The following is a 24417-nucleotide window of genomic DNA, read 5'->3' on the forward strand; positions in this document are numbered from 1 at the left end:
CAGTGGCTTCTCTCTCAGTGGGAGAGCTCCAGTCCCACCTACCTTGCACCACAGATCAGAAACACAGCTAAGAAACAGATCTGGGGGGGCCTCCACTCCAACAACTAGGGAGCAGACCCCACTGCCGACAGGGCAGTGACAACCACAGAGCAAAGGGGAGGCCCCACTCAATATCCAAGGCAGGCTCTGGTCACCATAACACCAATCAAACCCCCTATCAAGGGAATAATGGCACAAGCCTCTGGACCAACCTTACCCACCAGGGTGCAGACAGCAGAAGCAAGAATAACTATGATCCTGCAGAAAGGTGACATCAAACACAGCAAGTCTGACAAAATGAGAAGACAAAGAAATATGTTGCAGATGGAGCAAGATAAAAACCTACAAGAACAACTAAATGAGGAGGAGATAGGCAATCTACCTGAAAAAGAACTCACAGTAATGATAGTAAAGATGATTCAAGATCTCAGAAAAAGAATGGAGGCATGGATTGAGAAGATACAAGAAATGTTTAATAAAGACTTAGAAGAGCTAAAGAACAAACAAATGAACAATAACTGATATGAAAAATACACCAGAAGTCAATAACAGAATAAGTGAGTCAGAAGAACAAATAAGTGACCTGGAAGATAGAATGGTGGAAATCTCCACTGCAGAACAGAATGAAGAAAAAAGAATGAAAAGAAATGAGGACAGTCTCAGAGACATCTGGGACAACATTAAACACACCAGTATTCAAACTATAGGGGTCCCAGAAGAAGAAGAAAAAGAGAAAGAGCCTGTGAAAATATTTGAAGAGATTATAGTTAAAAACTTCCCTAAAATGGAAAAGTAGTCACCCAAGTCCAGGAAGTACAGAGTCCCATACAAGATAAACCCAGAGAGGAATACACTGAGACACATATTAATCAAACTAACAAAAATTAAATACAAAGAAAAAATATTAAAAGCAACAAGGGAAAAGCAACAAATAACATACAAGGGAATCCCCATAAGGTTATCAGCTGATTTTTCAGCAGAAACTCTACAGGCCAGAAGGGAGTGCCATGATATATTTAAACTGATGAAAGGGAGTCTACAACCAAGAATACTCTACCCAGCAAGGCTCTCATTCAGATTTGACAGAGAAATCAAAAGCTTTATAGATAAGCAAAAGCTAAGAGAATTCAGCAACACCAAACCAGCTTTACAACAAATGCTAAAGGAACTTCTCTAGGCAGGAAACACAAGAGAAGACAGCAAAAGGGGAAGGGAAGAAAAAAGACCTACAAAACAAACCCAAAACAATTAAGAAAATGGCAATAGGAATATACATATCAATAATTACCTTAAATGTAAATGGATTAAATGCTCCAACCAAAAGATATAGACTGGCTGAATAAATACAAAAACAAGACTCATAAATATGCTGTCTACAAGAGACCCACTTCAGACCTAGGGACACATACAGATGAAAGTGAAGGGATGAAAAAAGATATTCCCTGCAAATGGAAATCAAAGCTGGAGTAGCAATACTTCTATCAGACAAAATAGACTTTAAAATAAACACTGTTACAAGAGATAAGGAAGGACACTACATAATGATCAAGGGATCAATCCAAGAAGATATAACAATTGTAATTTTATATGCACCCAGTATAGGAGCCCCTCAGTATATAAGGCAAATGCTAATAGCCATAAAAGGGGAAATTGACAGTAACACAATAATAGTGGGGGACTTTAACACCCCACTTACACCAATGGATAGAGCATCGAGACAGAAAATTAATCAGGAAATACAAGCCTTAAATGACACATTAGACCAGATAGACTTAATTGATATTTATAGGACATTCCATCTGAAAGCAGCAGAATACCCTTTCTTCTCAAGTGCACACAGAGTATTCTCCAGGATATATCACATCTTGGGTCACAAATCAAGCCTTGGTAAAAAAAAAAATTTTTTTTTTTGGCTGCACTACGCAGCATGCAGGATCTTAATTCCCCAACCAGGAATCAAAGCCATGCCCCCTGCAGTGGAAGCACAGAGTCTTAACCATTGGACCACCAGGGAAGTCCCAAACCACAGTAAATTTAAGAAAATTGAAATCATATCAAGCATTTTTCTGACCACAATGCTATAAGATTAGAAATCCATTACAGGAGAAAAACTGTAAAAAAACACAAACACATGGAGGCTAAACAATATGTTATTAAATAACCAATGGATCACTGAAGAAATCAAAGAGGAAATTAAAAAAATGCCCAGAGACAAATGACAACAAAAACACAATGGTCCAAAATCTATGGGACACAGCAAAAGCAGTTCTAAGAGGGAAGTTTATAGCAATACAATCTTACATCAAGAAACAAGAAAAATCTCAAACAACCTAAACTTACACCTAAAGCAACTAGAGAAAGGACAAACAAAACCCAAAGTCAGTAGAAGGAAACAAATCATAAAGACCAGAGTAGAAAAGTGAAATAGAGACAAAGAAAACAATAGCAAAGATTGGTGAAACTAAAAGCTGGTTCTTGGAAAGATAAACAAAATTGATAAACCTTTAGCCCGACTCATCAATAAAAAAAGGGAGAGGAATCAAATCAATAAAATTAGAAATGAAAAAAGGAGAAGTTACAACGGACACCACAGAGATAAAAAGAATCATAAGAGACTACTATAAGCAACTATATGCCAATAAAATAGAAATGGACAAATTCTTAGAAATGTACAAGATTTTAGGACTGAATGAGGAAGAAATAGAAAATATGAACAGACCAATCATAAGTACTGAAATTGAAAATGGTTAAAAATCTTCCAACAAACAAAAGTCCAGGACCAAATAGCTTCACAGGTAAATTCTATTAAACATTTAGAGAAGAGTTGACACCTACCCTTCTGAAACTCTTCCAAAAACTTGCAGAGGAAGGAACACTCCCAAGCTCATTCTATGAGGCCACCATCACTCTGATACCATAACCAGACAAAGATACTACAAAAAAAAGAAAGTTACAGGCCAATATCACTGATGAACATAGATGCAAAAATCCTCAACAAAATACTAACCAACAGAATCCAACAACACATTAAAAGGATCATACACCATGATCAAGTGCAGTTTATCCCAGGGAAGCAAGGATTTTTCAATATCCACAAATTAATCAGTGTGATACACCACATCAACAAATTGAATAAAAACCATATGATCATCTCAATAGATGTAGAAAAAGCTTTTGACAAAATTCAATACCCATGTATGATAAAAACTCCAGAAAGTGGGCATTGAGGGAAGCTACCTCAACATAATAAAGGCCAAATATGACAAACCCACAGCAAAACATCATTCTCAATGGTGAAAAAATGAAAGCATTTCCTCTAAGATCAGGAACAAGACAAAGATGTCCACTCTCACCACTGTTCTTCAACATAATTTTGGAAGTCCTAACCACGGCAATCAGAGAAGAAATGAAAGGAATCCAAATTGGAAAAAAGCAAAATTGTCACTGTTTGCAGATGACTTGATACTATACATAGAGAACCATAAAGGTGCCAGCAGAGAACCATAAATGTGGCAGCAGAAGAGCCAGAGCTCTTCAATGAATCTGGTAAAGTTGCAGGATACAAAATTAATACAGAAATCCCTTGCATTCCTATACACTAACAACAAAAGATCAGAAAGAGAAATTAAGGAAACAATCCCATTTACCATTGCATCAAAAAGAATAAAATACCTAGGAATAAACCTACCTAAGGAGGCAAAAGACCTGTACTCCAGAATCTTTTAGATATTAATGAAAGAAATCAAAGATGACACAGATGGAGAGATATACCATGTTCTTAGATTGGAAGAATCAATCTTGTGAATATTACTATACTATCCAAAGCAATCTAAAGATTCAATGCAGTCCCTATTAAATTACTAATGGCATTTTTCACAGAATTAGGACAAAAAAATTTTAAATTCGTAGGAAAAAACAAAAGACCCCGAATAGCCAAAGCAATCTTCAGAAAGAACAATGGAGCCAAAGAGATCAGGCTCCCTGACTTCAGACTATTCTACAAAGCTACAGTCATCAAAATTGTAGGGTAATGGCACAAAAACAGAAATACACATCAATGAAACAGGTTAGAAAGTCCAGAGATAAACCCATACACCTATGGTCATCTAATCTATGACAAAGGAGGCAAGAGTATACAATGGAGAAAAGACTCTCTTCAATAAATGGTGCTGGGAAAACTGGACAACTACATGTAAAAGAATGAAATTAGAACACTCCCTAACACCATACACAAAAATAAACTCAAAATGGGCTAAAGACCTAAATGTAAGGCCAGATACTATAAAACTCTTAGAGGAAAATATAGGCAGAACACTCTCGGACATAAATCGCAGCAAGAACTTTTTTGATCTACCTCCTATAGTAATGAAAATAAAAGTAAACAAACGGGACCTAATTAAACTTAAAAGCTTTTGTGCAGCAAAGGAAACCATACACAAAATGAAAAGACAATCCTCAGAATGGGAGAAAACATTTGCAAACAAAGCAACCAACAAGGGATTAATCTCTAAAATACAAAGACAGCTCATGCACCTCAATAGCAAAGAAACAACCCAATCAAAAAATGAGTGGAAGATCTAAATAGACATTTCTCCAAAGAAGATATACAGATGGCCAAAAAGCACATGAAAAGATGCTCAACATCACTAATTATTAGAGAAATGCAAATCAAAACTACAATGAGGTATCACCTCAAACCAGTAAGAATGGCCGTCATCAAAAAATCTACAAACAATAAAATGCTGGAGAAGGTGTGGAGAAAAGAGAACCCTCCTGAACTGTTCATGGGAATGTAAATTGATACAGCCGCTATGGAGAACAGAATGGAGGTTCCTTAAAAAACTAAAATAGAACTACTGTATGATCCAACAATCCCACCACTAGGCACATATCTGGAGAAAACTGTAATTTGAAAAGATACATGCACCCCAATGTTCATTGCAGCACTATTTACAATAGCCATGACGTGGAAGCAACCTAAATGTTCATCAGCATAGGAATAGGTAAAGAAAATGTGGTACATATATAACAATGGAATATTAGCCATTAAAAAAGAATGAAGTAATGCCACTTGTGGCAACATGGATGGACCTAGAGATTATCATACTAAGGGAAGTAAGAGAAAGACAAATATCATATTATATCACTTATATGTGGAATCTAAAAAAAAATGATATAAATTAAATTATTTGCAAAACAGAAACAGACTCAGACTTTGAAAGCAGCCTGTGGTTGTGGGGAGCAGGGGGGAACATTGGGAGGAAGGATAAATTAGGAGTTTGGGGTTAACATATACAACACTACTATATATAAAATATATAATTAACAGGGACCTACTGTATAGCACAGGGAACTCTACTCAATATTCTGTAATAACCTTTATGAGAAAAGAATCTGAAAAAGAATGGATATATGTGTATATATATATATATAACTGAATCAGCTGTACACCTGAAGCTAACACAACATTGAAAATCAACTCTACTCCAATATAAAGTAAAAATTAAAAAAAGAAAAAAAAAGAGAATTATAAGACTTTAATGACAGAAATTGAAGAAGACACAAATGCGTGGAAAGGTATTCCATGCTCATGGGTTGGAAGAATCAATATTATAAAAAAGTCCATACTACTCAAAGCAATCCACAGATTCAATGTAATCCTATCAAAATTCCACTGGTGTTTTCACAGAAATAGAATAAACAATCCTAAAATTTGTATGAGACCACAAAACACCTTGAATGGCCAAAACAATCTTGAGAAATAAGAGCAAAGCTGGAGGCATTATGCCTCCTGATTTCAAACTATTATTACAGAGATACAGTAATGAGAACAGTATGATATTGGCATAAAAGCAGACATATTGATCAATGGAACAGCATAGAGATCCCAGAAATAAACCCATGCATATATGGTCAATTAATTCATGACAAAAGAGCCAAGAATATACAATGGGGAAAAGACAGTCTCTTCAAAAAATGGCATTGGGAAAACTGGCCAGCCACTTGCAAAAGAATTTAACTGGACCACTATCTTACACCATACACAAAAATGAACTCAAAATGGATGAAAGCCTTGAACATAAGAATACCATAAAACTCCTAGAAGAAAACATAGGCAGTAAGCTCCTTGAGATTGGTCTTGGTGATGATAATTTGGACTTGATACCAAAAGCAAAGGCAACAGAAGCAAAAAGCAAACAAGTGGGGCTACAGCAAACTAAAAATCTTTTGTACAGCAAAGGAAATAATCAACAAAATGGAAAGGCCACCTACTAAATGGAAGAAAATATTTGCAAATCATATATCTGATAAGGGGTTAGTATCTAAAAAAAAATAAAGAAAAATTCATATAACTCAATAGCAAAAAAGCAACTTGATTAAAAAGTGGGCTGAGAGTCTGAATAGATGTTTTTCCACAGAATACATACAGATGGTCAACAGATATGGAATGATATTCAGCATCACTAATGATCAGAGAAATGCAAATCTAAATCACAGAGTGATACCACCTCGTAACCGTTAGAATGGCTGTTATCAAACAGATAAGAAATATTAAGTGTTGGTGAGAATGTGGAGAAAAGGGAACCTTTGTGCACCATTGGTAGGAATGTAAATTGGTGTGACCACTATGGAAAACGGTATGGAGGTTCCTCAAAAAATAAAAAAGAACTACCATATGATCCGGCAATTTTAATTCTGCGTGTTTATCTGAAAGAAATGAAAACACTAACTTGAAACTATATTTGCACTCTCCATGTTCATTGTAGCATTACTTACAATAGTCTAGACATGGAAGCAACCTAAGGGTCCATCAAAGGATGAAGGGAGAAAAAATGTACACACACACACACAGAGTAGAATATTATTCAGCCATAAATAATGAAATCCTGCTATTTGTGACAACATGGATGTACCTTGAGGGCATTATGCAAAAAGTCAGAGAAAGACAAATACCATATGATTTCAATTATATGTGGAATTTAAAAAAACAAACACCTAACTCATAATTACAGAGAAGAGATTGGTGGTTGTTAGGGGTGGGTAATCAAAAGGTATAAACTTCCAATTATAGAATTAATAAATTTGGCAGTGTAGTGTACAGCTTAGTGACTATAGTTAACAATATGGTGCTGTATTTTGAAAGTTACTAGGAGAGTAGATTTAGTTATCATTACAAGAAAAAAACATACAACTATATGTGGTAATGGATTAAACTTATTGTGATCATTTCACAATATATTCTAATAAGGAATCATTATGTTGTACACCTGAAACTAATAATGTTATATGTCAATTATATTTCAATAAAATCTTTAATTAAAAATTTTTTTAATTTTTTAAAGAGAACATGGGCTTTTTCTGGGGGTAGTACTCTTAGTGGGTATATGGAAACTACCCAGAAGACAGTGAAAGGAGAAGCAAAGTATGATGTTTTTATTTAAAACAAAAATCTGATTTCTTATGTGAACCCATTGCCCAATTTCCTTGAGACTGCCCCTAATTCTTACTAGTCCCTGGGTTAAAAGGTCTTTTGCTAGCTCATTACATAACAGACAGTGCCATACTGGTTGTGTTTCTGCCAAGCACAGGACAAGAGGAAATGACCTTTCTTGGAAAGAGGAGGTGTGAGGGTGAGAGGGAATTCCCCAGTCACAATCATCCCATGAGACACCTCCCAGGCTTACGGGGTCAGGGGCAGAATCACCCTTCCTAGGGAGTCTATCCATGTGTCTATTGACACACCAAGATCCTTGAAAAAGACCTCTTTACTTGTTCCATTGCAAATCGCCCAGGCTTGAAGTTGCATGTGAAGCTCATGGGTCGCTTACTTCATTTCAGCTTTTTGGTAATTTCAGGGACACAACCAGATCTCCCTGGCTGGTTGCCTTAGGCAGAGTCATTGATGTAATGCTACTGTGTTCCTTAGAGAAAGTTCCATGAACAGCAAAGAGGGAACTACTGGATTCCAGTGAGTCAGCTAGCCTGGACTGCTTTAAAGAGAAGCAAAGGAAGCTCTCCTCAAGGTACATTGCTGCTGTCACCTGGAGAAGCTCCAGAGAACAACCCTGAGAGCCGAAAGCTGGAGGAGGAGGGAGGCTTCCGTGAGGGAGGAAGGCACAGGGTGTTGTTTTACTCTGGAAAAGTCCACTAGGGAAGAGCTTCTCAAACCATCTATGATGGTTCATTCTCAGCTTCTAGTGTTCCCGGTCAAGTCAGACAGGCAGACAAGAGAGGCCACAAATGGAGCCATCACCAGGGGAAGGACATAGAAAGAAGGGCCATCCTTTGCATATGTCAGTTGTCATTAGACAGACAAGACCCTGCTTTTAGAGCTGACTTCTCTGCCTCCAGGCAGAGCTGGAGAAAACCCTCAGATCTGCTGCAGACACATCTCACATGCACAATAGCACTGCCCAACCCCCCCAGGAGCAGGGGGTGTGGAGCCTTGCAGCAACCCTCCTCCAACTCCCCACCCCAGGATCCTGCCTCATCACCGGCCAATGCTGTGCCAACTGGAATCCCACCTGCCCAGCAGGTACCTCTACAATGCACGTGGGCAGCCCTCCAATGAAAAACACAGGGCACCACCTCTCTTCAAAGCAGATATTAGGATTTATCTGGACTCCTGCCTTCATGATGCAGTAAAAATAAGATGGAGCACAGTGATGAAAATCTCTGCAAAACCACCAAGCATTCGTCCTTTGCTAGTTGCTCCTGTTTAAGTCAAATTTAACACTGTTCTGTCTCTCACCATGGAAAGATTCAGATGTCTCCAAACAGTTCCTCCACTGGGAGCCTTGGCCTTTTGCTTCTCATGGAACAATATTCACAGAGGCTTCCTTTTTCAGGCAGATTCAGACTGTAAACATGCTCACCCAGAGCATGCCTCTCGAATAAGAATCTGAACATGGAAATTACAGGGTAGTGCATATTTACTGGGGCACCCAGGGGGCTCAGCCCTTGGGAAAAATAAGATAGACATCTTAATTAATAAGCACTGTCTCCCCCTCCACACTGGGAGCAACCTCCATACCCAAGGACTTCCTTCTCTAAAAAGCCTCATGACTTATTTTCTCTCTTATTTAGCCAGACTCAAATGATTGAGAAAATTGGTTTGTCTCTTCAACAGCCACTCAGCTGTCACACCTCCCAGGCACACATGGGCCTTCTGAGGCCATTCCTTACCCCGATCCTGCTATGTATCAGGTAGTGGACAGGGTATATGCTGAGCAAAATCTCCCTTGAAAAGCACAGAGCCTTGCAGAGAAGGTGGACCACTTACCAGAGCAGTACAGCACAGAGTCAGAATGGCTGGGTTGGGAGTCCAGGGCATGCTGGAGCACATGCAGGGGATGCTAAGCTCTGCTGAGTGGGTCACACCTCAGCAGGAAGCAGCTTGGCTCAGCACCTTCCTTGCCATATTCAGCGAGGTCCCCCATGCACAGAAAATGCACATAGAATGGCCTTGTAGAGTGTGATCTTTACGAGAACCAAACCTTACAACCTGTACTAAAAGCATTTTGCGTCACAGTATTTAAGAAGCTATAATTTAGACCATCAGAAATCTCCATAATTGCTGCTCTTGACCTTCAGCTCCTTAAGCCACCCTTAGCAGAACAGCTTGAGAATTTCCTTAGGCTGTACAGAACCTGATGGGCAGGAAGATAGCAGGTCATAGGAACAAACACACACACATACCCTACACACAGAATTAGAGACTGAGGATTAAGAAGAGGATCAATAACCCTCCCAGACTTCAGACAATACTACAAAGCTACAGTGATCAAAACAGCATGGTACTGGCACAAAAACAGACATATGGATCAATGGTACAGAATAGAGACCCCAAAAATAAACCCACACACCTACCATTAATTAGTCTTCGACAAAGGAAGCAAAGATATACAATGGAAAAACGCAAGTGGTGTTAGGAAAGCTAGACTGCTTCATGTAAATCAGTGAAGTTAGAACACTCCCTCACACCATACAAAAAAAAAAAATGGCTTAAAAACAAATATAAAACACCTAGAAGAGAACATAGGCAAAACATTCTCTGACATAAATCATACCAATGTTTTCTTAGGTCAGACTCCAAAGGCAATAGAAATAAAAGCAAAAATAAACAAATGGGACCTAATCAAACTTATAAGTTTTGCACAGCAAAGGAAATCATAAACAGGATGAAAAGGCGACCCTCAGAATGGGAGAAAATATCTGCAAACGATGCAACTGACAAGGGATTGATCTCCAAAGTATACAAACAGCTCATACAACTCAATAACAAAAAACCAAACAACCCAGTCAAAAAATGAGTGGAAGACCTAAAGAGACATTTCTCCAAAGATGACACACAGATGACCAACAGGCACATGAAAAGATGCTCAACATTTCTAATTATTAGAGAAATGCAAATCAAAACGACATTGAGGTATCATCTCATATCAGTCAGAATAACCATCATCAAAAAGTCTACAAATAATGAATGCTAGAAAGGGTATGGAGAAAGGGGAACCCTCCTATATCCTGGGTGGGAATGTAAGTTGGTGCAGCCACTATGGAAAACAGTATGGAGGTTCCTTTAAGAACTAAAAGTAGAGCTACCATATGATCCAGCATTCCTGGGCATGTATCCAGAGAAAACCATAATTCGAAAAGATACATCCACCCCAACGTTCACAGAAGCACTATTTACAATAGCCATGACATAGAAGCAACCTAAGTGTCTATTAACAGATGAATGGGTAAAGAAGATGTGGTGTATATATATATATACACACCATGGAATATTAGCCATAAAAAAATGAAATGCCATCTGCAGCAATGTGGATGAATGTAGAGATTATTGTACTAAGACAGAGAAAGACAAATATCATATGCTGTCACTTATGAGTGGAATCTAAAATATGATACAAATTCACTTACTTACAAAACAGAAAGAGACTCACTGACATAGAAAACAAGTTACCGGGGCTTCCTAGGTGGCACAGTAGTTGAGAATCCGCCTGCCAATGCAGGGGACACGGGTTCGATCCCTGCTCCAGGAAGATCCCATATGCCGCGAAGCAGCTAAGCCCATGTGCCACAACTATTGAGCCTGTGCTCTAGAGCCCGTGAGCCACAACTATTGAGCCCATGTGCTGCAACTACTGAAGCCCACGCGCCTAGAGCTGGTGCTCTGCAACAAGAGAAGCCACGGCAATGAGGAGCCCACACACCACAACGAAGAGTAGCCCCCACTCACCACAACTAAAAAAGAAAGCCCGCACACAGCAAAAAAGACTCAACACAGCCAATAAAATAAATAAATAAATAAATTTTTAAAAAGAAAAGAAAAAAAAGAAAACAAGTTACTGTTACCAAAGGGGAAAGGTAAGAGGGAGAGATAAATTAGGAGTTTGGGATTAGCAGATACATACTACCATCTATAAAATAGATGAACAACAAGCATTTACTGTGTAGCACAGTGAACTGTATTCAATATCTTGTAATAATCAAAATGGAAAAGAATCTGAAAAAGAATATATAGCGAGAGGGAGAGGGAGCTTGCAAACGCAGGAGCATGCCCCTGGCAAGGCTCCTCTCTCTTCTCGGGGCTCACCTCCCGCTTGGGTTCATGCCCCTGGCCTCTGCTCAGGCTGCTTCTGTGCCTGTGTGTCCTTCCATGCCATGCCCACTGCCCTCCAGTTGGCAAATCCCTCTTTCTCTTCCAAGATTTTGTCCAAGCATGACTTCCCAAGGCAAGCTTTTTCTACCCTCTCCCCGTGCTGCCTCATTCCTCTGTAAAGTCAACTCCTACCGCTTTATGCCCAGCACCCCCATATATCACCGCTCACTTTATCATCGTGGCTCACTGTATTACACTTGAACATGGTGTTGTTAATTGTGGGGGGCTAAGATCCTGTTTATTCAAAATTATCAGGCTTCCCTGGTGGCGCAGTGCTTAAGAATCTGCCTGCTAAGGCAGGGAACACAGGTTCAAGTCCTGGTCCGGGAAGATCCCACATGCCACAGAGCAGCTAAGCCTGTGCGCCACAACTACTGAGCCTTCATCTAGAGCTGAGAGCCACAACTACCCAAGCACTGCAACTACTGAAGCCCACGCACCTAGAGCCCATTGCTCCGTGAGAGAAGCCACCACAATGAGAAGCCCACGCACTGCAATGAAGAGTAGCTCCCACTCGCCGCAACTAGAGAAAACCCTTGCACAGCAACGAACACCCAATGCAGCCAATAAATAAAAAATAAATTTATTTTTAAAAATTACCTGTGTCTGGACCTTCAGACCTTTTTCACATCAGAGTGCATAGGAAATGATAATATTTCTGCTGGTGACAGAGAGCAGTATCTCCGTACACCTTTATAACCCAGTCAAAGCTGAAACACACCAGTTGAGAAGCTCTGCATAAAAGACTCTCAGTTAATGTTGATCGAAAAAAAAAATGAGTCAGTTGGTCTATTTACAGGATTAAGATACCTGGAATTAGGCAAAGACCTTAGAAATCAATGAAAGGAATGGTCCCATAGAAAAAAACATAATCAAGACTGAATATGACCTCAGCAGAAGGATAAGTATGTGGATTGCTTACTCAGGTGGTCAGGGTCTCCTTGACCAATACTAGACTCTGTCCCCAAGCTGACCTTGCAGCACTGCTTCCCACACACCTGGTCCCTCATCAAGCCAAGCTGCTCGCTCCCTGACCCCGCAGCCCCTTGCTTACCTGCCAACAGTCAGCCTCTCTTTGTCTTGGCCTCTCCCTCCAGCACAGCCTCCTCTCCACCGGTGCCACCCACGAGGACGACAGCTGCCCGTCTCCACGGCCACCTCCACTGAAGACTCCTCTACTTCCACGGGCAGGCGTGGTCTCTCCCTCTTCGCCCTAGTATTGTACCTTTCATCACACGCTCTTGTCTGAGTTCTTTTTGTCTCCTATCCTGTCAATGAAATATAAGTTTCATGTGGTCGAGGACAGTCCTTCTTATTGTAGGTTCCCTTCCTTTACCTGTAATAGGTACAAATAAGTGTATACTACACTGAATAAAATTTCCCAAGTGGCTGTGGGAAAAACCGGGTTCCTGTTTAACAGGGAGGCGGGGGTGTTTGCTGTCTAGGAAAGGGCCAGTGTCTCATAATCTGCTGGGTGCCGGGAGATATCCCTTATAGTGAACTGTACTCAGACCTCTTATTTCAGGGATTCATAAATCAGATAATCCTATACGAAACAGAGCCAGACCCACTGTCCCCAAACCCATCATTTGGATAGTATCCAGACTTTGCATAGTAAGTTTGGCCTGCAGGCCTGATGAGCTGGACCGGGGGAGAACCTGAGAGTGGTGGCCCCAGATGGGAATGAGCATTGGAAGAGAGGTCCCCAGGTCTGTGCAGCAGAAACAGCTTCCTGGGGAGCTGCAGGGGGTGGCGGAGAATAGGAGGACGGGGCTGAGGTGTTAACGGGTGAAACTGCTCGTCCACGCCCTCTGGGGCATCCACAAGATTCGTCGGTAGTTAGCCTCCTCCTTTCCCACGCAGTTTCTGAAAGACGAAATAGAGGAGTCAGTGGCTCCTTATAGCAAGTAAACACATGCTAATGTACTGATAGCGCCTCACTCTTTGAAGCTGCACTGTCCGGAGTCATAGGCCACCCCTAGGATGTGTCCTGACCATCACACGTGCACATCCCGACCCTTGCATCCCAAACAGTGGGGCTTTGGTTGGAGAGAATGAAACCCTTCAAGCATCCCTTTTTGCATTGAATGGTAATTCTTGTCTCCTCTCTCCTGCTCAGCCAGGCCACAGCATCCTTGCGTGTGCACTGGAAGAAGCAGTATTCCTGTTGTGACAAGGGACTGCCTCTCCTCCTAGGTTCAGGGACATCTGCTCAGACTGAGAAGTCTAATCTGTATTCCCCCAAGCTGTGCTACCTCTGTCTTTGCTTTTGAGTTTGGAGAATGAAATTTCTGATAATGCTGTATCACCAAGACATCGCTGGAAGTTTCCAAGCCTTAGAAAGTGTGTTTCATGTTCTGTTTAACAATGAATCCCCATCCCGCATGACCCCCAGTCCTGCACTAATGGGATGTGCCCTCTTCCCCCTGCAGGCACAGAGGGTGCACAGGAAGTGCCCTAAACCTAGCAGAGCTCACCACGCCTCGGAGCAGAAACCTGGGTCCACGCCTTCCCCGAGCGCCGCCGCACCGAGCCGGACCCCTGGCAGCGGCCCGCAGCCCCTGCTGGACACGTCACACTCGGGGCTGGGCCAGACGGGCCTGCCTACCCGGCACTCGCAGGACTTTGCCAGACGAGCCAGCAGCCCTCCCAGGCTCCCCTGGACTTTCCAGAGAAGCAAGTCCTTGTTTTGTTTGCCCACCGGAGACCCCTCCCCGGCCTCCTCAGCTGAACCACAGTGGTTTGCAAACACCGGCAGCCCAGGGCAGAGAGTGCCAGAGCCGAGGCACGGCCACCTCCTCTCCATCGATGACTTAGAGGGGGCCCAGGAGACAGATGTGGACACGGGGCTGCGGCTCTCCTCCTCTGACCTGTCCGTGGTCTCTGCCTACTCTGCACCCAGCAGGTTCTGCAGCCCCATGGAAACACCGCTCCCCTCTGAAAGATGCAGCAGCCTCTGGTCAGAGCGCAGGGGTTCCAGAGAAGGACCGCTGCCTGCTGGGGGTGGCCTGACCACAGAGGCCCCCTGGGCTGCCCTCCCCTTCTTCACCAAAGGGCCTTCTGGCTCCTCGGCCACAGCTGTCACCGCTCCCTCAGCTTCTGACACCTCCTCGCTCACAGAGTCACCCCCAGAACTCCCTTACGATCCCCCTGACGCCCAGCAGACAGGCAGAGATGTCCCACCACCCTCAGCGCCGGGGGGACACGGGGACAATGACTCAGAGGAATTCTACATCTGAACACCCCCCAAGTCTTGTCTTTCAGACCCACAGGCTCAGGTCCCCTGGCCCCTCTGGGGTCTGCACGCCACCTGTCTTCTCAGCCCCGCTTCCCTTGGTCTGTCTGGACTCTAATCACCTGTCTCACGGGGTCATTATCAGCACGTTTGCCACATCACCCATTCTTACCTGCGAGGTGGTGTATTTCTAGGGACTTGATGGAAAAACACTGAGATTTTTATGCAAATAAATTCTCAACAAACTTAAGTCATAAAATATATTTTTGAATACTCAGTTCCATTTGAGATATGGCTTAGTGCACTTATATAATTCAAATGCTTCATATAATTATTTGAAATGAAAAGGAAACTTATTCAGCTGGAGCTGATTTGGCAATTTTTCATGCTGTGAAGGAAAAACAATTAAAGCCAAAATGTTGAATGTGAAAAAGATACCAAGTGACTCATATGAGAGATTAGTGCACATGATTCCACCGTACTGGATTCACCTTACCAGGGAGCAGTGGCCCTGGGAATTTCCAGGTACTGTTATAGTGAAAGGAGTCACCTTTATAAAACAGTAAACATATATCAGACTGCAGTGATGCCTCACTTTGACACCACGCAACATTGGAAAATCTGCATTTACGCAAAAATAGCTAATATACTTTATACAGATTTAGCTTAACAGACTCTTGGTGCATTTAGAATACAATTTGAGTTCCCCAAACTAGATCTGCATACACCTTTCGAACGCATTCACGGTAACAAGTGAGAGTCTACAGAAGTCTCCACCACCTGGATTTATCTGGACCACTGAGAGAGAATCGTTCGTTGGAGTTACAGAATAATAGGATATTAGACATAGTGGGTAGGTCTTCTTAAGATGCTTCAGTTTGTAAAACCACAATCTAAGGGCTGTATATATAGGTCTATGTAAATGACAGCAGCCACATTTTATATACTGCTTTCTCCAGGAAACGCATCGTCACACAGCCTTGTTCATTTTTAAATAATAACAATTTTAACTGGCATTGTGATTGCACACCTTAATAAATGCCCTCCCCGCTTCTCCAAATGGGAAGCTTTACACAAAATGCTGTCCTGAGCCAACACTGCTGCACATGTTCATAGGAGCCTTAACTGAAGCTGGAGCTCTAACCTGACCTTGGCCTTTGCTGCCGGTGCCTTGCTTCTGTCTTAGCATGAATGGTATTGAAATCTCACCTCTCCCACTGCAGTAAGGGGATGTTTACAATTCCAGCCCCAGCAGCGCCAAGTGCTGGCGTCCGGGTCAACACCGAGCTGTCCCTGGTTGCTGTGTACTTTGGGGAAGGAGAGCGCAGGCTTGCCTTGCTCACATCCAACTCTAGTGCTTCCTGCCTGATGACTCGGGGCCCGGTTCACACCTCCCTGGAAGGCCCACACCAGCCCAGACACAGCTTCAGAATCCTCTTCAACACAGTCTTCCCGGCAGCCGGCTTCCTCATCAGACTTGAGCTGAAGCTTCGCGTCTTTGCCGTCCCTGTAACGAGAACCTCCTACCCTGAACATCCCGGATATTCCAGGACTCCAGATTACAATCTTCTGCTCTGACTGAAGTAAAGAAAAATTTGGTCTTTTATAATTCCAGACCAGGAGTGAGCAAACTCTTTTTTAAAGGGCTAAATAATAAATATTTTAGGCTTTGCCAGCCATACAGTCTCTGTGGAAGCTACTTACCTCTGCCATTATAGCGTGAAAGCAACCAAGGATATATAAATGAATGGGAGTGGCTGAGTGCCAAGAAAATTTATTTTACAAGCACAGATGGAAGGTCAGATCCGGCCCAAGGGTCGTATGTGCCAACCCTTGTGCTAGACGGAGGTTGCTTGAGATCTCAGCCACGGCCAACGATAAAAGAGCAAAGGTCTGTAGCCCTCTGCTGCTCTGGTGCCCAAGGTGAAGAAAGTACGCTCCAGGGCCACGCTGGCGACTGCCGAACCACAGGGCTCAAGAGCAGCGTGGGGCTTCTCTCTGCAGAGATGGTGCCTAGAAGGCCACTGCCTGTCCACCTGCTGCCCCGAAATGTGACTCACAGCCAGGAGCTGACGATGCAAAGCAACATGCTAATCCCTCAGCATGCTGACGCAGCCCCCAAGGAGCGGAAGGCAAGCTCAGGATAGCAAAAGTCACTGCAGCATCCACACGCGGACCCACAGCCAGGAGGTGGCTCCCCCCGTCTCCACCCTCCATCAGTGCCCTTGGTTCAGAATATTCACGCGCACCCGCTATGGATGCTTTAGAGCGCACCTCTGACGCACGCTGGCCCTCCCCTTTCTCCCTGACCCCCGCCTCGGCACGATGTAGTCTACCAAACAGAGGGGCCCCCAAAGATGTCACCAAACCCCTTCAAAAGCAGAAAATGCACGACGCCCCCATAACACGAGGGGAGATGGGGAGAGAAGCCCACCACAGACCACGCTCGCACGCTCCCCTCCCCGTAGACGGCGGTGCCCCTGGGGAGGAGTCACAGAGACGCTCCTGATGGCGTAGCTCCCTTTTCTGACCTGCTGCTAACGCTGTCCTGCTCCAGGAGGGGTCCTGATACCCACTGGGGGATCCTGACTCTTTTTTTGGATTATCGTCGTGAGAGATGCTGGCATACTGTAGGTGCTCAATAAATTTGTTCAATTAAAAAAACATGGAGGTGGTCTCATACATTTATTTTTCTCCTGGATTTGGCTCTGTGATGGAGGACATCTGGACTTTTAACCCTAGTTTTTTGTTATTTAATGGACAAAATGTCGCCTTGACCTTGCATTCCCCCCCCGCCCCGCACCCCAGCATTGCCCTGGGGGCCGTGTTAGTAAGTGCCCAGGTCTAGTTCACAGCCCATCCCTTACTTGTCTCTTTTCCAAATAAGACTCCCCAAATTACTGCTCACGGTCCCACCATGGCCCACCCTACACGCCACCTAGTATCTGCTTTAAAGATCAAATGTTTCTCGAGATCCCTAACGGACCTGCCACGCGAGCCCTGCAGAAATCATCTTGGCACCCCAGCTGGGTCTCCCATGGGGGAGGGTGGTGAGCCACTGAAGAGACTTGCGATGCTGGAGGGGCTGATATGTGGAATACAAAGCAGGTTGTAGCACTGGCGGCTGCTTACGCCCTGAGACCCGAGGACAGGGGAGCAGTCACATGGAAGCCTGCTGGGCTGCACTGTCTAGCGCCCTCCAGGTGAGGCCAAACGTTTCCTTGTATTGGGAAGACCCTTGAGCCCATGGCAGATCTCTTTAGAACTTTGTGAATCAGGAGAAATGCGGGTACTTCCTAACCCGCTACTGGGCTTTCTGTAGGTGAATGAATTCTCCAATCTACCAGGAAAGAGGCACCTGAGTAGACTCATCGAATTCCTAGAAGAGATTTTTAAGAGCAAATAAAACTGTTGAGAGCTTCTCCTTCTCAAGGCCTCAGAACACTGTCAGGACCAGTTCTGGCCAGTGATCCCAAGTCCGAACTTCAGGAGTGCAATGGGAATAGCTGGATGGTCACCTTCCCCTTCCCTGCCCAGGGCCACATTGCGCCATGTTACTGGTCTGGACATAAATGCCCCTCGTGATGTGTAGGATTCCACTTCTCTTTAATTCTTTGGAAAGAAAATTGATCAGATAATATTAGAGGCTTGAGAAAACAACATGAGAAATTAACATGGGGCTTTCTAGGTGGCACAGTGGTTGAGAATCCGCCTGCCAATGCAGGGGACACGGGTTCGATCCCTGCTCCAGGAAGATCCCACGTGCCGCGGAGCAACTAAGCCTGTGCACCACAACTAGTGAGCCTGCACTTTAGAGCCCGGGAGCCACAACTATTGAGCCCACGTGCTGCAACTACTGAAGCCCATGCACCTAGAGCCCGTGCTCTGCAACGAGAAGCCACGGCAATGAGGAGCCCGCGCACCACAACGAAGAGTAGCCCCCACTCACCGCAACTAAAAAGAAAGCCCGCGCACAGCAAAAAAGACCCAACACAGCCAATAAAATAAATAAAATAAATTTATAAAAAAAAAAAAGAAATCAACATGAATATAAATGCATTCTCAAAGGAAACATCTTTTGTCACAACTTATAAAAAATGGATTCAGGAAGGGACAAGAACCTGAATTTAAAGGTTTTTATAGAATTATATTCTTCTTCTACTGAAGGCTTTTTTCTAGTCTTGGGCATAGAGGCCTAGATACAAAATGGCTTTAAATGACATGATTTCTCCAAGTTGAATAACAGAGGCAAACATTAATGGTAATGTTGGCATCTTAGGTCTTCTTAGAAGTTAGTTTCTATTTCACAGGTGTGGTAACCGTTGTCCAATTATGTGTCCAATATTAGGACCAGGATGTTCACTTCAGACAGAAGTCACCAGAACACTTGGGGAAGCTGAAAAGCCCCTTCCCTGTGCCCCCAAAACATACCCCCTAAACTCTCCATTTGTGATGAGGGTCCCACCTCCCGCTGCTCCAGATGGTGTAGCTAATAGAGCTGCTTCTGTGGAGGACACACAGCCCCCCCGCTGGCCTGGTCTGGTTCAGAGCTGCCCCACTTTATTTGAAATATTGATCATATAAGTTGAGCATCTGAAAGAAGCCAGCCAGACTCCCTTAGGTCAGCTTTGCCCAGTCCCTAGAACTAAACCCAGAGCATTATGGACAAGAGCAACTCAAAACGTGCTTAGCACAGTCCAAGAAATGGCCAGTTACACAGAATCGCTTTCAGGCCAAATTTCCTGGGTAAGGATGGCTGTGGGAAAGCTTTGGTGCCACCTAGTGGCCACCGTGTCCAGGAGGGCCAGCGACTGCCCTTGTCTTTACAGAAGACTCCGCCCTGATGAATTTCACTTCCATTTATTATTCTGAATTTACTTATTTTATTTCCGCAAGGTACTGAAGCAACTGAAATTACAATTATATAAGACGATGCAAATAGAAATAGAAAATCAGGGCTAAGAAAAAAGAGTCTAGAAAATATGCCAACCATAAAGGAAAAATTGCTGCAGATGAATTTCCTAGAAGCCAAAGTAAAAAGGGAAACATGACCAGCTTAATGGTTTTCATTTACGATCAGAGAATTTAGTGACATCGTCTTATCTCATTGTAATTTAAGTTGCCTCAAGGCTATTTTTCAATAGAAACCAAGTTTTTCTTAGCAAAGACGTCTACAGTCACTTTCTCCTCACAGACTTAGAGAACGAGCTTATGGTTACCAGGGGGAAGTGTTGAGAGGAGGGATAGATTGGGAGTTTGGGATTAACACGTACACACTGCTATATTTAAAATAGATAACCAACTACTGATGAACCTATGTGCAGGGCAGGACAAGAGACAGACGTAGAGAATGGACTGGTGGACACAGTGGGGTAGGGAGGGTGGAACAAATACCATGTGTGAAATAGACAGCTCGTGGGAAGCTGCTGTACAGCACAGGGAGCTCAGCTTGGTGCTCTGTGTTGACAGAGAGGGGTGGGATGGGAGTAGGGGGGTGGGAGGGAGGCTCAAGAGGAAAGGGATATATGTATACGTACAGCTGATTCACTTTGTTGTACAACAGAAACTAACACAACGTTGTAAAGCAATTATTCTCCAATAAAATAAGTAACATAAAATAGAGAACCAACAAGGACCTACTGTACAGCAGAGGGAACTCTGCTCAATATTCTGTAATAACTTAAATGGGAAAAGAATTTGAAAAAGATAGATACATGTGTATGTATAACGGAATCACTCTGTTGTACACCTGAAATTAACACAACATTGTTCATCAACTATACTCCACTATAAGTAAAATAAATAAAAATAAAATAAAATAAAATAATCCTCTCAGAAGGGGATTTTCATAAGCGATTTTCTCTGCACGATGACTAATTTGGTCTAAGCTGGTAGCTTTCATGATGAAGGATGGAAGTTACGAGACCTGGAGGAGTGGACACAGCCTCATGCTTTGGGCGAGCCTCCCTGGACATCTCCAGCCGCACTGTGGGAAGAGGGACATTTGGCCCTGGGCAGAAAGCCTGGAACCTGGCTTCCTCCAGTCTCTTGAGACCAGATCTGTTTGGCAGGCAGAGGGCACGTGGTGAGGCCGACATCCTCCTGGGAGACTGCAGGCTCCTAACCATGGTTCTAGCCTGTGCGGATAGAGAGCCCACGTCTACTGGAGGCCCCCTGCATCCTCATCCACATTCTGCAGTTCCAGAGTCAACTCCAGTTCTCTAACATCCACCCACACACATGCACACACACTGGTTAAACAGGCTTCTAGCACTTTGAAGCCCTTCCAGATAAGTTATAAATCCCCTCAGCCCAGACTTCCCTGGGGGCACAGTGGTTAAGAATCCACCTGCCAATGCAGGGGACACAGGTTCAAGCCCGGGTCCAGGAAGATTCCACATGCCATGGAGCAACTAAGCCCGTGTGCCACAACTACTGAGCCTGTGCTCTAGAGCCCGTGAGCCACAACGACTGAGCCCACATGCCACAACTACTGAAGCCCATGCGCCTAGAGCCCATGCTCCGCAACAAGAGAAGACACCACAATGAGAAGCTCACGCACAGCAACAAAGAGTAGCCCCCGCTCTCCTCAACTAGAGAAAGCCCACGTGCCACAACGAAGACCCAACACAGCCAAAAAAAAAATTAACTAAATAAATAAAATTTTAAAAAAATAAATAAATCCCAACAGCCCACCCTCCACTGAGATTCCTGAAGACTGACAGGAATTCAGTTCCCTGTACCTCTTTCTTCAGTGATCTGGGTGGGTTTACTTATTCATTCAACAAGAATTTCCTGAGTCCCACTATGTGTCAGGTAGTGGGCTGTTTGTGGCCTTTTTTTACTGGAGACATTTATTTGAAGAAATATCACAACATAAAAACTATATAAGGTCTTAATTTCTGCTCATACACAGGTAAATTTGATATAATGAACAATTTAAAAAAAAAGAACTTCTAAAATCCAGAATGCACAAAGTACTGCACAGTTTGACCACCATCTCAAATTAGTTGACAAGCAACCCTCACAGAACAGTTTCATGTCAGCCAAGCGGACCCAGGATTGAATGGGAACAACATCATCTCATCCTCAGGGAACAAACTCCTCCCATCATTACTAGTTATCCTTCCCTGCAGATTTTATAATCCTCCTAAAGGATCTGACACAGTTACATATATCAGAAGCTCAGATTTTGGCATCAGATAAAGCTGGCTTCCCATTCTGACTCCACCACTCACTCTGTGAACCCAGGGCACGTTATTTTATTCTTCTGCACCTCAGTTTCATCACCTGTCAAATATGGACAACAATACCTACCCTGGAGAGTCACTATGAGAATTAAGTTACATAATTTGTGCAGAAGTCCCAATACTGCAACATAGCGGGCATTTCATAAAGGCTGATGCTCTTTCCCTTCCCTCGGGCTTCAGAACGGCTGGCCCCGTGCTCTGCCCAGCAGACACCAGTCTCCTTCACAGACTCCCCGGTGCGGGGAGGACAGACAGGGTTTGGCTTCATTGTACTCTTTACAATCAGCAGTTCCACCATCACCTCTCAACCTTCTCTCTGGACAGAATTCCACCCAATAGGAAGTCATCTTTCCATCATCATCACACCCTCCACCTCCCTGGCTTTTTTCTTTCCTCCATTTCAAGCCACTGCTGGCCAAACCAGACCTTGATGCTTATTCCCAGATCAACCCTGCTCCTTCTCCCAGATCCCCAGCTCTGAACTGCCCTTCCCTAAACACACCCTCTCCCCTCAGCCCCCCACCCAATCCCTCAAGCCTATGAAACCTGCGCTGCCTCCTCTCAGCCACCTCCCTGCCTGTCTACTCTCCCCTCCTCTCTCCTGGTTTCCAGGCCTGCCCACCCCACCTGGAGCCCAGGGCTGACCATCTCACTGCTGCCTCTGTAGCATCTGTACCTCTCCCTCTATCTGTTGCCCCATCTGCCAGCCCCCCTGAGCTGAGCTGTCCTGCGCTTTTGCTTTGTTTCCACCCTGTTAACTGCCAGACCACACTGTGGTCCATCCATCCATGGCTACCTGGTCAACTTTCACGCCACTCTTACAGGCTTCAATTGTCCAAACCTGTTCCAACTTCCCAAACAGTCCCTAAACTATCTTTGTTTGCACTACTCCCAGAAGCTAACCTTGCCCCCTCTGCAATCAAGGCCAGAAACGTCCATTACCCCCTCAGGCTCTCTCCTGACCACATAAGATGTGTGTGATTCCAATGAGATCAGAAGTAAGAAGAGACTGATGAGTAGAATGGACTTACTGCCAGACCCTCTGCCCTTGCAAGTGGTCTGAAGACTGAAAATGCAACCAGGCAGAAAAGAAGAAACTGGTGTGCACAGCAGGGAGATGACTCGTCCTATAGCCACATGGAGACTTCGTCCCACTTCCTGCAAAACAAGCCTCCAGTGCCCAATGCAAGTCAATCAGCCCAGGCCAGCAGCTCTGCCACTCTCCTGGCCAGAAAGCTCATGGGGGTCCGAGCCTGTGTTCACCCCAAGCTGGCTCTGCCAACCTGCAGTGACTCCTTTGCTCCTTTGGTCACTGTCGGAACTCACAGCCCCGCACAGGCTTCCAGGAGTGTCTCCCATTCCAGCTGATTGCCCCAAACTGGCTGCCACTGTGGAGGTGGGTGTGGTCGGGCACCTGGCAGCAGGCTCAGAATTGTGACCCAACCACGTGTGACCATCCTCAGGAACTCTGCCTGGTCACAGCCCTATTCTGGGTTTAACCTGGCCTTTGCACTCAGATTAGATAAGCACTAGAGCTTCCAGTGGGGTGTGCCCTGGCCCTCCTTTCCTGTCCTGCAGGCCCAGCCTGCCTCTCTCACTCTCAGTCACACCCCATTGTGCGGGCCAGACCTGAATCTTCAGCCACCTGCTACACAGCCCACAGTGGATGGGTCTGGTATCCCTGTGCCCCCAAATCAATGTGACCCACATTAAACTACTGCCACACTCCTACATGCCAGAAAGGACCAGCTCCTTCTTTTCTGGGATTCCTCAGTTCTGTTTAATGGTTTCTTCTCTCTACTCATCATTCACATTCAAAAACCCAGAGTGTGGACTTCCCTGGTGGTGCAGCAGTTAGGAATCCGCCTGCCAATGCAGGGGACATGGGTTCAAGCCCTGGTCCGGGAAGATCCCACATGCCACAGAACAACTAAGCCCATGTGCCATAACTACTGAGCCTGCGCTCTAGAGCCCGTGAGCCACAACTACTGAAGCCCAAGTGCCTAGAGCCCATGCTCCGCAGCAAGAGAAGCCACCGCACTGAGAAGCCCATGCACTGCAACAAAGAGTAGCTCCTGCTCGCCACAACTAGAGAAAGCCTGTGCACAGCAATGAAGACCCAACACAGCCAATAAATAAATAAAACCCAGAGTGAAGCACCAAGACAGCTTAGTAGAAAGAAACAGGATTTTGGAGTCACACATACTCAGATCTGAATGTCATCACTG

General features: G+C 44.2%; 1 protein-coding gene across 1 annotated transcript in view; it reads left to right on the forward strand.

Annotated features, from left to right (window-relative positions):
• Nucleotides 1-17575, forward strand: part of FAM124A (family with sequence similarity 124 member A) — a 101977-nt gene extending 84402 nt beyond the window's left edge. The window contains exon 4 of the mRNA XM_057708009.1: nucleotides 14137-17575. Within this exon, the coding sequence (XP_057563992.1) occupies nucleotides 14137-14943 (807 nt within the window). The 3' untranslated portion in view covers nucleotides 14944-17575. The remainder of the gene's footprint in view (nucleotides 1-14136) is intronic.
• The last annotated feature ends 6842 nt before the right edge of the window (nucleotides 17576-24417 follow it).

The sequence above is a fragment of the Hippopotamus amphibius genome, chromosome 14, assembly GCF_030028045.1.
Source record: "Hippopotamus amphibius kiboko isolate mHipAmp2 chromosome 14, mHipAmp2.hap2, whole genome shotgun sequence".
In the NCBI taxonomy this organism is placed as follows: domain Eukaryota; kingdom Metazoa; phylum Chordata; class Mammalia; order Artiodactyla; family Hippopotamidae; genus Hippopotamus; species Hippopotamus amphibius.